This window comes from Vulpes lagopus, chromosome 12 (genome assembly GCF_018345385.1).
Source record: "Vulpes lagopus strain Blue_001 chromosome 12, ASM1834538v1, whole genome shotgun sequence".
NCBI lineage: Eukaryota > Metazoa > Chordata > Mammalia > Carnivora > Canidae > Vulpes > Vulpes lagopus.
Genome location: NC_054835.1, coordinates 29,808,565 through 29,822,832, shown reverse-complemented (window position 1 = coordinate 29,822,832; position 14,268 = coordinate 29,808,565). Strand labels below are relative to the sequence as shown.

The window sequence follows — 14,268 nt, the reverse complement described above, 5'->3', positions numbered from 1 at the left end:
CTCATGGTCTGAGTCCATTTCTAAGCCACTGCTGCGTTAGAAGATCTGCACACTATAGCTTCCCTTGAAGGGTGCTGTACAGCCTGCACTGTTGTTCAGCCTCTGCTGAAGGATTGGGTGTGAGGGGGAAGATACAGGAAGTGTAGAAGAAACAAAGCTTTCAGTGGAAAAGAATCCCTTAAACCATTGATGACCAAAGATAAATTCAGATTAATTTTGTAAGAACGAAAGGCTAAGAACTCCCTGAGAAAGGTTAAGGGGCTGTGGATGGTAGTATTAAGGAGGACCTCCTTCTGAACTTTTGGGGGCTGACTTTTGTCTAATTATCTCCCCCATACCAGTTGATTTTGAAGTGCTCGATGATGCCCATGCAGGTAGATGGGGAGCCATGGGCCCAGGGGCCCTGCACCGTCACCATAACTCACAAGACACACGCACTGATGTTGTATTTCTCCGGAGAACAGACAGATGATGACATCTCCAGTACTTCAGATCAAGAGGACATAAAGGAAACTGAGTAGGCGGATGAGGAAATGAAAGAGTAAAATCCTCACCAACAAGTAGATACATAGTCATCCGGAAGTTAGAAATTCTCTACCAACTGTTTAATCTTAATTTCACCAGTAGCATAATGGGGATACATTTATGTAAATAGCATTTCCCAGACAGCCAAATTTCCAGTTGATTACAGATGCCTGTTCCTTTTTCAGCAGAACGCCCTATTCATAATGCACTGACTTTAAAAAGTCACAGAATGTTAATTACTTGAAGGTGAAGTGTTTCTCGTGGCTTTATGTTGGAGAATGGGCCTTGCTCTGAGGCATGCACCCTCATTCCTTATTCTTGAGCACACATTTGATGGACATGTTACCCATCCAGCAAGATGTAGGTGGAAAAATCATTGCCATCTTAATTCTTAATGTGTGACACCATAACATTTTTAAATAATTAACCTACTTTTTTGAAAGGATATGCTTAGTGTCAAACCAGCATGGTTAATGCAGGGCCTCCTCCTGCAGCTTGCCCCTGAACACTTCCTGCCTCCCAACACTGAGTGGATCCGTAAGGATCTATTTCCAGGAAACCTAAAAGGACAAGTGTTAAAGACGATACTTAAATGTTTTGTTATAATTTTTATCTTGAGAGCATTTTCAGACCCCCAAATGTTGTTCGGTTAATCTTATTAATGAACACGTTGAACTGAAATTCAGCATCTCATTTATGACCACGTGTAGCCAGCAGACAGATAGGTGAGATGGTAAAGATGAACATTCAGAGCACTTTGGATTGAAAGGGTTTCTGAGTTGGACTGTTGACCAGTTTCTCCTGAGTAAAAGACAGTATCAACAGTTCAAAAAAAGTACTGCAGAAAATTTGTCATAGTAATTGTTCAAAAAAAAGTTCAGTCATGATTACTAACTTCTAAAAGTCCAGTGGTCTTGTAGTATTTTGAAGTACAGTAGTTTTTGATATCCAAAGTACTTAACAGAAATTTCCCTTAGGGAAGTGGACAGATTCCTGTGCTAAGATGTTTATATTTATTTATTTTAAAATGAGAGAGATATTTTTTTATTTATTTATTTTCTTCGTTGTGGTATATTTGTGGTTAGTGTTTACAATACATGGCTTTATTTAATATGTTAAACTTATCACATAGTCATAATTAGAAATGTAGCCTATTGACTAAGTAATTAAAACCCATAATTTAATTCTCCTGGCATATATATTACCCAGATAATCTCATTTTCCAAAAATATTACTCAATATTTTTTAAAAAGAGGGTAATGAAAGCACTGGCAAACAACTTTTGCATAACTGAAAGTTTTGTTTCATTGTTTTTATTTGACCCTCATTTGCCAAAAACTTATGGAAGGGCTAGTCTCATGGTTCACCGTTAGAGGGCGCTCTTCTGGTGTGAACCAGCCTGGTGTTTTTCTAACAAATGGCCCATTTTGTGGGCTTGGTGGTCTTTCATGACATTCATCTCTGAAAGACTAGACTGTATCTCCCAAAACAATATTAACCTTCTTTAGGGATCCGTTTTGGATCTGTCATCCGTGAATTGCCATAAACTTAAATTTCATTGATCCTCAGGCTGGGGCCATGTTTTGAAGGAAAAAAGGATACAGTAGTCAGTGCATTATATTTATATAAAATACTTTTATTCGGCTTAAGTTAATCTCTTCCAGATCTCAACAAGGAGATGTTAAATTCTAGTATTGAAAGATTTTGTGAGTAAATCTGTTTTCACCTTTTTCATACGCCTTTGTCGAGGTTGGTGGGAGAGTTTTATAGATTTTCTTTTATGGACTGATCATGTTTTGAGTATAGTGAATTTTATTCCTTAACTCATGGTCAACATTGTTACAGATACCACATTTTATAAATACACTGTTAAATTCACTTTGCTTTAGGCTGTAATTTATCTATAATATAATTCCATAATGCTAATTATAGAATCAAAGTAGTTAGTTTGGGATATCAGAATTAAAATAATCAAAATAACTAGTTTTTTTTTTAACCGTTAAAACTATACCCTAACCCTGATGTTACATTGGACTTACAACAGGTTTATGTATAACACCCTTGTGTATTTAAACAAATTTGTTCAATTTTCATAATCCAGTAAGGTTTTTTTCCCCTACTGACCATTCAAGAAGTTTTTCTGTTGCTTTATTCAGTCATTCAGACTTCATTTTCATTTAGGAAAGTTATTTCTGAATATCATTATCATAAAGTACCATTTTAGCAAAGCCCATTTACTTTTTAGGTACATTTACCCAGCATTTCAAATAAATGGATAGGCACATGTCTTGTTTTAAATAAGGGCAGTTTACAAGGCTCATGTTTGCAAGTTATATATTAGAGTAGCAGATGTCAGCATTACCAGGGATTCTGTACTTTCCAAAAATAACTTGCCATGATATTTTCCTGTTCATTTTAAAGTGTCTTGACTTAAACATAATAGCAAATTCTACATTCTCAGGAAGAAATACACGAAGTAAAGCATATCTCCTTGTCTGTTTTTAGATTTCTCTCCTTTACCGTCCTAGTACATTCCTAATTCCTTAAACTTAGTGGCTTAAACACTGAATACCTGGCAGCTCCTAGGGATCCCTCCAGTAGATGGTGATAATTTTCAGTGCTTTGTTATGTTTAGCAGAAATCAAACTGACTTGTGTTTTAAAATACAGGTTGTCTCATAGAGAGATTACGTGATCTTAAATGAGTTTTAGGTTTTCTGTAACAATTAGCTGTGAACTCTTAATGTAGCTAATGTTTATAAAAATTTTATAGTCAAAATTATTTATTTTTATTTTTGTAGGGTGTGTCAAAACATGTAGTATTTGCTTTTTGAAATATGTTTGCCTAGAGTTGTAAAATATTCTGTGACTCAGAAATTGTAAAGTCCTTTTGGCATTATAAAAATTAATACTACCAGCATGTCAAAAGAAAAATGGTTTGCATTTGTAATATAAAGTAAAATTGTATTTACTGTATATTATGGAATTTTAAATTTGCACTAAATAGAAGACTTTAAAGGTTATATTAATTTACAGATTCACGTGGATCCGAATTCATAATTTGTACTTGTTTGGCCAAAAAGGTCAACAGAATAGGTGATAATTTTGTGTGGTTTTTTCCTTGAAATGATAATATTGAAGCAAGAACCAGCACTTTATATTCAGAATTTTTTTTAATTCTCCCTAATTTGGAACAATAGAATATAGGTAGATTTATCTAAAAAAATATCTAGGAATTTAAAAAGAAAAAACAGTGATGTTACTCTGTCCCAATCTGAATGAAGGTATGTTCCCAGCAACAAGATGGAAGAGGTGGTTTTGGTTTTAAAGTTTGTCCCTACTTTCTCAAATTTTCCCTTTAAGGCCTATCTCCTGTTTCTCAGAGTGTGATCTACGGGTGGTCTGCAGCATCAGAAGCCCCTGGGGAGCTGACTGACTCTGATGCTGAAGCCCAGCCTCTGACTTGAATCAGTGTTTCAGGAGATGGGACATAGGCATCTCTGGCTTTATTCACAAGGACCTCGAGTGCTCCTGATGCACACTGAAAAAAAATTTTTTTAAGGTTTTTATTTATTCAGGAGAGAGAGAGAGAGAGAGACGCAGAGACACAGGCAGAGGGAGAAGCAGGCTCCATGCAGGGACCCTGACATGGGACTCGATCCCTGGTCTCCAGGATCAGGCCCCAGGCTGAAGGCGGCGCTAAACCACTGAGCCACCAGGGATGCCCTGAAATTTTTAAACCTACTGGCCCATACCGTACCTCATGTTGGCTTCTGTTGAATCAATACCCTGCAGACAAATCGAATTAATTGGATGTTCTTAAAATTGTCTAAGAAAAATTTTAGGAAGGGAGATTCCACTAACTGCTTTCTCCCCCCCCCCCCCCAGATCATTCTTCTAAAGGAATTCTATGAACAGTTTGTTCATATCCTATCCGAATTAATCTATCCGACTGCTTAAAAATTGGTAGCCTCAGATCCTTCTATGGAAATCGGTTTTGGACTGTGATCCATGGAAGCTTAGAGCACAAGCAGTGCTCAGGGATCAGTGGAGTAGACCCCCTCAGAGCTCCTGCTTTCTCTCTTCATTCGGCACAGCCCCCTGCTGGATGCTGCTTAAAATAAGTTTCCGTAGATAAAATCCTTCCTCTTCTTGAAAAAAAGGATTCCACTGTATTTTTTTTAAGGGTTTAGAAGCCACTACTCTGACGACTTTTGTCACCTGGTTAATTTTCTGCTGATTTGTACATATTCAGAAACCTCATGTTTTTTGGTGGAAAATATTTTGGAGGTCTTGGTTGCTGCTTGGAATATGACAACTTGGCTATTTCAAAGTTTTAAAGGCATTTTGTTGAATAGTAAAGCACTGGCTTAACCTCTGTTCCTCATGTTTCTAATTTTAGTGAAGAAATGGTCTGAGAATCCAGTTAGTTTTAGTTCTGACGGTGTGCACGTGCGCACGCACACACACACACACTTACTCCCAAGGCCCTGACTGTAGTCTGTGTGTGAGGCTCACAGGAATATCAAAAAGGTACATTCCAAGGATCTGGAGAAAGAATCCAAAAATGTCACTGTCTCATACAGAAGTTCACAAAACTTAAATGATTGAAGTTAGTCATCTCCAGAAACGTCTGAAGAAAGTGAGTCACCTAGAAGCTGCAGATTCAAGCACATTGCTGACACCAGACACTTCCTCAGTTTCTGCTGGGGCCTGGGCTGCCTCCCCATGAAAGGGAAGCGTGCATACACAGGCACTGAGCAGGATAGACCATAGAAGTTGCCACAGTGTGGTGCTTTTTGGTGACCAGTGTGGGGAGTTGAAGAGGAGAGCTGGGAAGTTAGATTGCTGTCCTTGTTCCCCTCACACTGTCCAGACTAACAGGGCATCTGACGGATCTGTCAGATGCCCAGACCATGCCATGGATGAGAACATTCCTGCTGGAAGGGCAGCCGTGCTAGTGTCAGAGGACGGTGGCTCATCAGAACATCTGATCTTGTTCCTCTAGTTCTGGGCCTGGCAGTCTCTCTGTAGAATGGTTGGCTTGAATGAGCCCTACAGATAGGGCGCACTCTGGTTTGTAATTCTATTTTATACAAGTCTAGAGCAGCCTGGATCCTTGGCCCTGATCACTGGCAGGTAAGCTGGCGGCACTTGCTCTCGGAGCCCAGAGCGTCAGCACTTGGGATGGCCCCGCCGACACAGCCCACCAGCCCTGTGCACTTTCTCCCCCACCCCCGGCCCCAGGGCCACAGACCTACCACTTAACTACCCTGCTGTACTTGCCTTTGTTGCATTTGCTCTGTATTGTTGTGGTTGATGCCTACAGACAGAGAAATGGAATTAAAACATTTGATATGTTGAAAACGTTTGCTTGTTTTTTAATAAAATTTAAAGTTCACTCCAAAAAGCGTGATCCTGTGTTTTTTGACACAACAGTGAGATAAGAGAGGCAGCTTTGAATTAGTTTCCCAGAAGATGGTCCTTGGTCTGCAGCAGGACAAACTGTGTGGGAGACTCTGGGTCAGCTGCTTGCGAACAGAAAGAAGCTTCGTACCGCTAATGGTTCTTGTAGCCTGGGGCAAAGCACTTGTACTTGAATGCACATTCATTCTTGTCATCTTTACCCAAAAGTTCCATTCTTACAAATATTTTGAAGTAACTTAAAATTCCCTGTTCACTTACCTGCTTTTTTTAAACAGACAATGCCAAGGACAGTGTACCTTTTCCTGATCGGTCAGTTTAAACATGAATTACCCCGCTTGGCTGTGACGCCCACGGAAGTTCACAAGGAAGACTATTAACTGAAGAACCCTGGACAAGTACTTTTTTTTTTATGCAGTTTTATTTAACACATTATTGGGCATTTGGGTCCTATGTTAGATGTTTTTACTTTCAACTCATAATCTGCAGTGCTGCAAGTAGACATTATCAAGTCCATTTTACAGATTGGTCGCCCAGAGCTGGATGTTAATGCCAGGTCCTCACGCCTGCTGCTTTTTTTACCCTCGACACACCCATCAACCCTATACAGTATGGAAAGCAATGTAAGGTGTGGGCAGACACATCATTATGCTGGGCACTGAGAATGCTAGGGTTTATGATAAGCCCTCAAAGGGACCCCCCCACACACACACACAAGGAAACTCATCACGTACATAAAAAGATGAATTACTTGTTCAGAGATTTTGATGAACTGAAAGCATTGCACATTGGCCACAAGAATGTAATTTTTTCAGTAGGGTTTTGGAACTAGGAATTAGGAACTGAATTAATTTGTGAGAAAGCTGTGTACACTCTGAGCTCTTGAGGGCAGGGAGCTTATCTTGTTCATCCCTGCATTCAAATTAACAAGCATTTGCACATCTTTTGTGAAGGTTCCGTCTGTGTTACAGAACACTTACTCTGCAGAACAGTACTTTCAGCATCCAATTTCCAGCATACAGAGCACACTCCATAGTCTTCAAACAAATGAACTTGCTAGGGACAGTCCTAGGGCAGTCCAGGCAAACAGCATACCTGTGTGTATCTCATGCCCCATTCCCCGGGAAGTGGCCCCAGGCCAAGACTGCCAAAGGGCCATGTGATCATTCCTCCCTTGTGGCTGATTGGACCCAGGAGCCCGTCAATTGACCAGTAACCAGATTCTCTGCCGGGCTTTGTTTTCACATAACCCCTGTAAATCTGTACTCAAAGCATGGCCCACAAATTGCTTGCAATCTATCAGGCAGTAAATGCAGAAATTGAGTTAAGAATTTAGACATTTTTATACCTTATTTTGGCAGTTGATTATTGAATCTAAAGATAATCAAATGTGGCTTGTAGTTTGCATGTCTTTTTCATGTCATTTTTCTCTATTTTATAAAAATACCAATATCTAATGCATTGACCAGCCTCCTGGTCCACCTGGTCCACCACAGTTAGCTTTGAGAAGCCCTGCTTTAAATAAATCCTTACATCCCTCAGTAGAGGAGGGGGCCCAGTTGCAATGAGTCTCCTCACAAAGAAGCTCTGCCTGAAATGTTGCAGGAGACTTGCTGCAATTTGGTGATAGGAGCAGTGACCTTTAGTATCCTACCAAAGTGTGTGGCCATGATCCAGGTAATGACAAAGGACTTTGAACCAAGGAAACAGATCACAGGAAGGAGGGAGAGAGAGGACAAATAAGAATTTGTCAACTCTATTTCAAATTAAAAAGACTGGTAAGAACTTGTTATTTCAAGATAGGTAAGAAATTGTGTAAACTGGAACATATACGCAGAACCATATGGCTTGGAATTAAGTGGGATAATAATTTATGCTTGTAGAATGATCATTTATGAAGCAATTTCATATATTTTATTTATTCCTCACAAAAGCCCAACTGAAGTAGGCAGAGGAGATGTAATTTGTTTTCCAAACAAGTACACTGTGATTCGGAAAGGCTAGTGACATGCCAGTGTCTCACAGAGCTGGGATTCCGGTCAGTCTTATGACTCCAAAATCTAATGGGGTTTGTTGTTGCTCTGTCTCTAAGTCCTGCCATGTTTTGTCTAGGTCAGGGGTTCTCAGCCTTTACTAGGTCACAAGCAGACCTTGTAAGAAGCCAGTTATAGTTACAGACACACACACCCACACACACAGTGTTAGAGTCTTGCTATACACGCACAGCAGAATTTTACAACCAGCTCCAGGGGCCTCCTAGACTCCACTTACGAACTTCTGAGCCACGATCACCAGACTCAGTAGAGATGTCTCAGACATTTACTACCAACTGGCAGTGAACTTGTTCTGATTATCCTCTGCAATCTAGTCATTTTCTTTTCGGACTCATCCACAAACCCACTGAGTACTACAGAGAACTCAGCAGCACACGGGTTCAGGAAGGAAGAAAGTGGCACTTGGCCTGAACCTCACGGGAGATGCCACCTGGCATATTCAAAGAGCATTGTTTTGGCCAAGCTGGTGAGAAGAAAAGGTTAACATGGAGGATTACTGGAAGATGGATGTGGAGATAACAGCAAAAATCGGAGAGCCTTGAACAAGAAGCCAAAGCATCACTATACGCCTGAAAACCTTGGGGTACCACGTATGAAATGGCATTTTGACATTACTCGGGCAGTACCGTGGAAGATGAGTCACAAGGAGAAGGACTGGAAATAGGAAGCCTAGTTCAAGGGCACTACTACAATCTAGGAGTGAGCGGATGAGGGTTTAAAGGCAGGTGGAGACCACAGATGAGAATAGAGGCAGAAATGAGAACATTTACAGAAGAAGAATTGACAGGTCTGGATGAAGGATACCTCAAGGAAAGGGTTAAGCTGTCTCAAGATTCCAAGCCTTAGGGATCCCTGGGTGGCTCAGCGGTTTCACGCCTGCCTTTGGCCCAGGGCGCGATCCTGGAGTCCCGGGGTCGGGTCCTGCATCAGGCTCCTGGCATGGAGCCTCCTTCTCCCTCTCCTCTGCCTGTGTCTCTGCCTCTCTCTCTCTCTCTCTCTCTCTCTCTATGTCTATCATAAATAAATAAAAATAAGTTTAAAAAAAAAAAGATTCCAAGCCTTGGAAGAATGAATTTGTTCAATAAATATGAACTGTGAATACATAAATGACAGGAATGGGGAAATGCAGGATTTCAAGTTCACACATACATTGCCAAGGCTAAGCCCTGACTGATTGAATCAGTGAAGTTACGAGGAGCCACTTTTAGATTTAAACAGTTTTTTCCTGGATTCCCAGGGGAGCCCAGTCAGCTAAGCGTCTGCCTTCAGTTCAGGTCATGATCCCAGGGTCCTGGAATGGAGCCCTGCGTCAGGCTCCCTGCTCAGCGAGGACTCTACTTCACCCTTTCCCTGGGAGCTTGCACCTTCGGCTTATTCTTTTTGCTCTTTAAGTAATAAACTGTTATTTTTATTTTTTTAACGATTTTATTTATTTGAGAGAGAGAGAGAGAGAGAAAGCATGAGCTCCCAGGGATCTTTGCCTCACACACCAAAAAGCACACCAGTGACACGAAAGGGGGCCAGGTGACTGCAGCATGAGCGTGGAGCAAGCATTGCTGAGGAGCTAGTTCTACACTGCAGGGAAGTGGTTTGAGATTCTGAGACCCACGCCTCGCCGGAACCTCAGGGAGCTGAGAAACGCTCTCATGACAGCTTCCCAGGAGGCATGCGGAGACCAACAGAAGACAGCCTCGCACCAGCTCCTCACGGACCTCGCGTCTCACGTCTGGGAGGATCACAAGGCATTCTAGCAAGATTCAGCTACGGCGTGCTTCAAGCCTTGGCCTGAGCGGTACCGGCAAGGACGTCACGCTGGCCTGGCAGGGCTGGTCCTCTAGGCGAGGGAGAGCTGGCTTTGAGCAACAGGACATAAGCTCGGCACTCCCAGAGACTGAAGTTGCAGGACAGCCACGCCGGCTGGAGCCCCGTGACCAGATTTGTGCGTCATCGTTGGAGAAGTGGGGGGACCAGCAAGCAGCGTTCAGCCCCAGGTCCTGGGTCCGGGCTCTGGCTGTCACTCACTGTGTGTGCGTTCCAGTTCGCACGGCTGTGTGACCAGTTACCTGAAAACTTAGTAGCTTCAAGTACCAATATTTATTTTGCTCCTGAATCTGCAACCTGGGCGGGGCCCGTGCACTTCTCACGGGGTCTGTTTGCTGCGGGCTCACGCATTCGCATACCCCTCGGGTGGGGACGCCAGCTGGGCCGGGGCTCCCGCATCCGCATCCGCGGTGTCTGAGTTCCCAGGAAAGCCGGAGAGGGAGAGCCAGGCAGAAGCCCTAGCTCCTTTTGTGACTTGGCCTGTAAAGTCCCACAGTGTCACCTCTATCACTTTCTAGGACCAAGGTGGTGACAAAACTGCCAAGTCTCAACAAAATGAGCAATAAGCTCTGCCTATTAGAGTGTGGGAAGGTTCTGGAAAAGCATGAAGGGCTGTGGCCGTTTGGGGAATCTCACTCTTGCTCTGTTGGTAGAGTACACATAACAAAATGTATCATTTTAACCATTTTTAAGTGTGCAATCCAGTGGCCTAAGTACATTCCCCTTGTGCAACCGTCACCACCATCCATCCATCTCCAGAACTTTCTCATCTTTTCCAACCAAAACCACCTACCCAGGAACCGCTAACTCCCAACTCCCTGCTTCTCCCAGCCCCTGCGAGCCACTGTCCTGCCCTCTGTCTTCACGAATGTGCCTATTCTATGTACCTCATATAAGTAGCATCATACGCTATTTGTCCTTTTGCATCTGGCTTACTTCACATAACATAACGCCTTCAGGATTCTAACATCTCTTGAGCCTGTGTTCCTCATCTACAAAAAAAAAAAAAAAAAATGGAGAATAGAACCTTCTCAGCGTGGCTTGGAAGATGTAATAAGGTATGTTAGGGTCTGCAGCATCATGACTACACAGAATGCCTGCAGCCATTGCAATCGCTTTCTGACCATGAGATAAGCAGACCTGAAGGAAGACAAAGCCAACAGGCTAAGAATGGCAGTGTGGAAGGAAGGAAAGACCCACTGATGACAATGTTGAGCCACTGAGTCAGTCAACGCTGGAATTGCCCTACCTTGAGACTACTTGGTGCGTGAGATGAAAATTTTCCCAATTTTTTAAAGTTGGGTTTTCTGTTCATTGGCATCAAAAGTGGAGTCCTAACTAATATGTGTGTATAAAGTCTGATACCAGGAACATAAGAAGTGGAAATCAGTGTTAACTATGATGGTGATGGTGATGATGGTGATGGTTGGTGGGTTCCTGGAGGGCAGAGTGCTACGGTGAGAATAGCAGGGACCCTGGACACTCACCTTTAAGGGGAAGTGGACAAGTAGAATTGACAGGATGAAATGACAAATAACCAGGAAAGGGGAAGTGAAGTATGATCCAAGTCAAGGAGATGAGAAATATCAGTATTCAAGGGAAGGCTCCACCATGTAGAGAGCTGCCAAATGAACGTTCTTTCTCTTGAGTCAGTGGACATCAAAGGGACCCAAACTAGACACGCAAAAGCCCAGATGGATATACTTATTGATGCCCCCGAAGGTGTTCTTCTAGACCAGTGATTCTCAAAGTGCAGTCCCCAGATCTACAGCATCAGCAACACCTGAGAACATGCTAGAAATGTTAAGTCCCGGGCAGCCTGGGTGGCTCAGCGGTTTAGTGTCGCCTTCAGTCCAGGGTGTGATCCTGGAGACCCGAGATCGAGTCCCACAATCAGGCTCCCTGCATGGAGCCTGCTTCTCCCTCTGCCTGTGTCTCTGCCTCTCTCTGTCTCTCTGTCTCATGAATAAATAAATAAAATCTTAAAAAAAAAATGTTAAGTCTCAAGACCTACTGAATCTGAAACTCTGGGGATAGAGCCCAGAAATCTGTTTTAACAAGTCCTCCAGGTGATTCAAATGCATCTAATGTCTGAGAATCATCCAGACTAAATACCTAGGTGTAAGGGAATTTGCTCCTACGGATGTTGTGTCGTATGAATTGTCCTTTGGGGAGAAATGGGAAGAACTAAATCCCAGAGCAAAAATCAGTCTGTATCTGGGTTTTGTGAGGGGTATGGAGGTTTTCTCTGTTTTCTCTTTCTTCAAGTTTGAAGAAAGGGCTCTCTCCTCCCAGTAAAATGAGATGGACTCAGACCAGAAAAGATAGGCTAAGCTCCAGAAGGCTTCTAGGGAATATCTGTGAAGGATTTAACTTTTGCTTTTTTCCCCTAGAACTCTGGAAATAGTCATGTTTAGCATCAAGTGTTAAATATTATGACTTTTTTGCTCTAAATTCCTCTGGCTGACCCCAAACATATTGCAGTCTTTCATGCACATTGGAGCATGTATTCTCAATGTTCATTCACAAACTGACAAACATTTCTTATGCATCTACTATGTCCCAGGAACTTTTCTGCATGTTTGCAAAATAGTGTGAACAAGAGAGTTGAAATTCCTGTTCTCGTGGAGCTTACTTTCTGGAGGGAAATGAGAGAGAAAGACTAAAGGGAAGTGTGGCCTTCCTTGCATTACCTCACACTTGGAATAAAATCCAAAACTATGCCACGATGTCCTCCAGATGACAGACACATTCCCGCCACAAGGCCTTTGCTCTTCTCCCCAAGCTTAGCTTCATATGGTCTGACCTTCTACATCACTTCATTCTGGATGTTGATCAAATGCCATCCCGTCAGAGGGATCTTCCTTGAAAATCTTATCTAGACTACCACACACACACATAAATCTATGACACTATGTCCTGACCTTGCTTTATTTTCTTCACAGCACTGTTTCCCTAATATGTGTTTTCTGTTCCCTCTCCTAGAACATAGACTCCATGAAGGCAGGGATTTGGGTTTGTTTTTTTGCCCTGCTGTATCCCCGGCATTGGAACAATACCTGGCATATAGTAAGAATTCCAAAGTATTCACTGAATACTCCCTCCATTAGGCCAGTATGGCAACAGTAGCATTGTGGGGAGGGGATCTGTAGTCAGAGTTTCACGCAAGGAACCACTGATGACCCACAGAGGCATATCTGGGGCAGGGGCGGGACAAGTGTCCTAAATAGAGCAACAGAAGATGACCTATGACCTGGGGAAGCTCGCCCTTAAGCTATACCAGATTTGGCAAGTTGGTGGGGTTTTCACTAACTATTGATGCTTTGTTAAAGGAACACAGGACATACTTGGCTGCACAGGGGAAAGGAACTACTTCATGGAAAGGGAATGATCACAAACACAACAGAGAAGAGACACAACTCTGGGATACAATTCCAGCATCTACTTTTCACCTTCATTTAGTCTCCACCTTGCCAGAATACTCCCATATTCACCTTGGGAATGATCACTTCTAGCATTCTCTCCTTTTCCCCATGGCAAAGCCTGCAGTTTCCTAAGTGTACAACCATACCTAATACTGTTGTACTTAGTTTCTGGTTATTGGCCACCTTCCAGAAAGGTGATAAATGAAAGGTCACTTATGTGTCACTGTTTGAATATGCTAAAGAAATATCCAACTGTTAGACATCAAGAGTAATGTCTCATTATGAGTCATTAAGGAATACAAAGGCAAAACAGAAACCACCCCACCTAATAGGCAGGACTCCTGGTAATAGAACAGAGGTCTGCTCATAGAAGAGTACAAAATTGTGTGGCCACCCCACAACAGGGAAGTAAATGGGGAAGCTTTTTGTTTACGTTTCATAGAATTCTTTTTAAGATTACATTGCTGGCATCTATTTCTGACTAAAGTTAGTTGCCACTCCTATCATTAGCAAATTTCGATTTATATTTTTAAAAATAACTTTCCCAAAAAGAAATAGAGCATATACTGCATTCAGCCTTTTCATTTGGTCTTACATAAAGAGATGTCATTCCTTTATAAATGAGTGTTTTATAAAGTGGGAATGCATTTCTGAGCTTTTTTTTTTTTTTAATAAAGAAGCAATTTCTGTTAATGAAGCATTAATTTGGTTTGGCATTTTAAGAATTTAGTTTCTGAAAAAAAATTAATTTCTGAGGGCACCTGGCTGGCTTAGTTGGTGGAGCGTGCAACTCTCGATCTCAGGGTTGTGAGTTTGAGCTCGATGTTATGTGCAGAGATTACTTAAAAATAAATTTTAAAAAAGGCCTTTGCCTTTTAAGAATTTAGTTTCTGTGCAACTAAGCAGGTGACACTACTCTTTGTGTCACTTCAAGAGTTTTCACATTTGGTAGTCCCAGGAACATCAAAGGGTAATAATACAATATTATTAATAAATATTGGTAGTAAGGTTCAAATGTTA

At 42.1% G+C, this 14,268-nt stretch overlaps 1 protein-coding gene across 1 annotated transcript in view; it reads left to right on the top strand.

Annotated features, from left to right (window-relative positions):
- The window catches only part of DGKE (diacylglycerol kinase epsilon), a 28,026-nt gene extending 19,069 nt beyond the window's left edge, over positions 1–8,957 (top strand). Inside the window, exon 12 of the mRNA XM_041726117.1 lies at positions 342–8,957. Coding sequence (XP_041582051.1) covers positions 342–521 — 180 coding nt within the window. The 3' untranslated portion in view covers positions 522–8,957. The remainder of the gene's footprint in view (positions 1–341) is intronic.
- Positions 8,958–14,268: the final 5,311 nt, after the last annotated feature.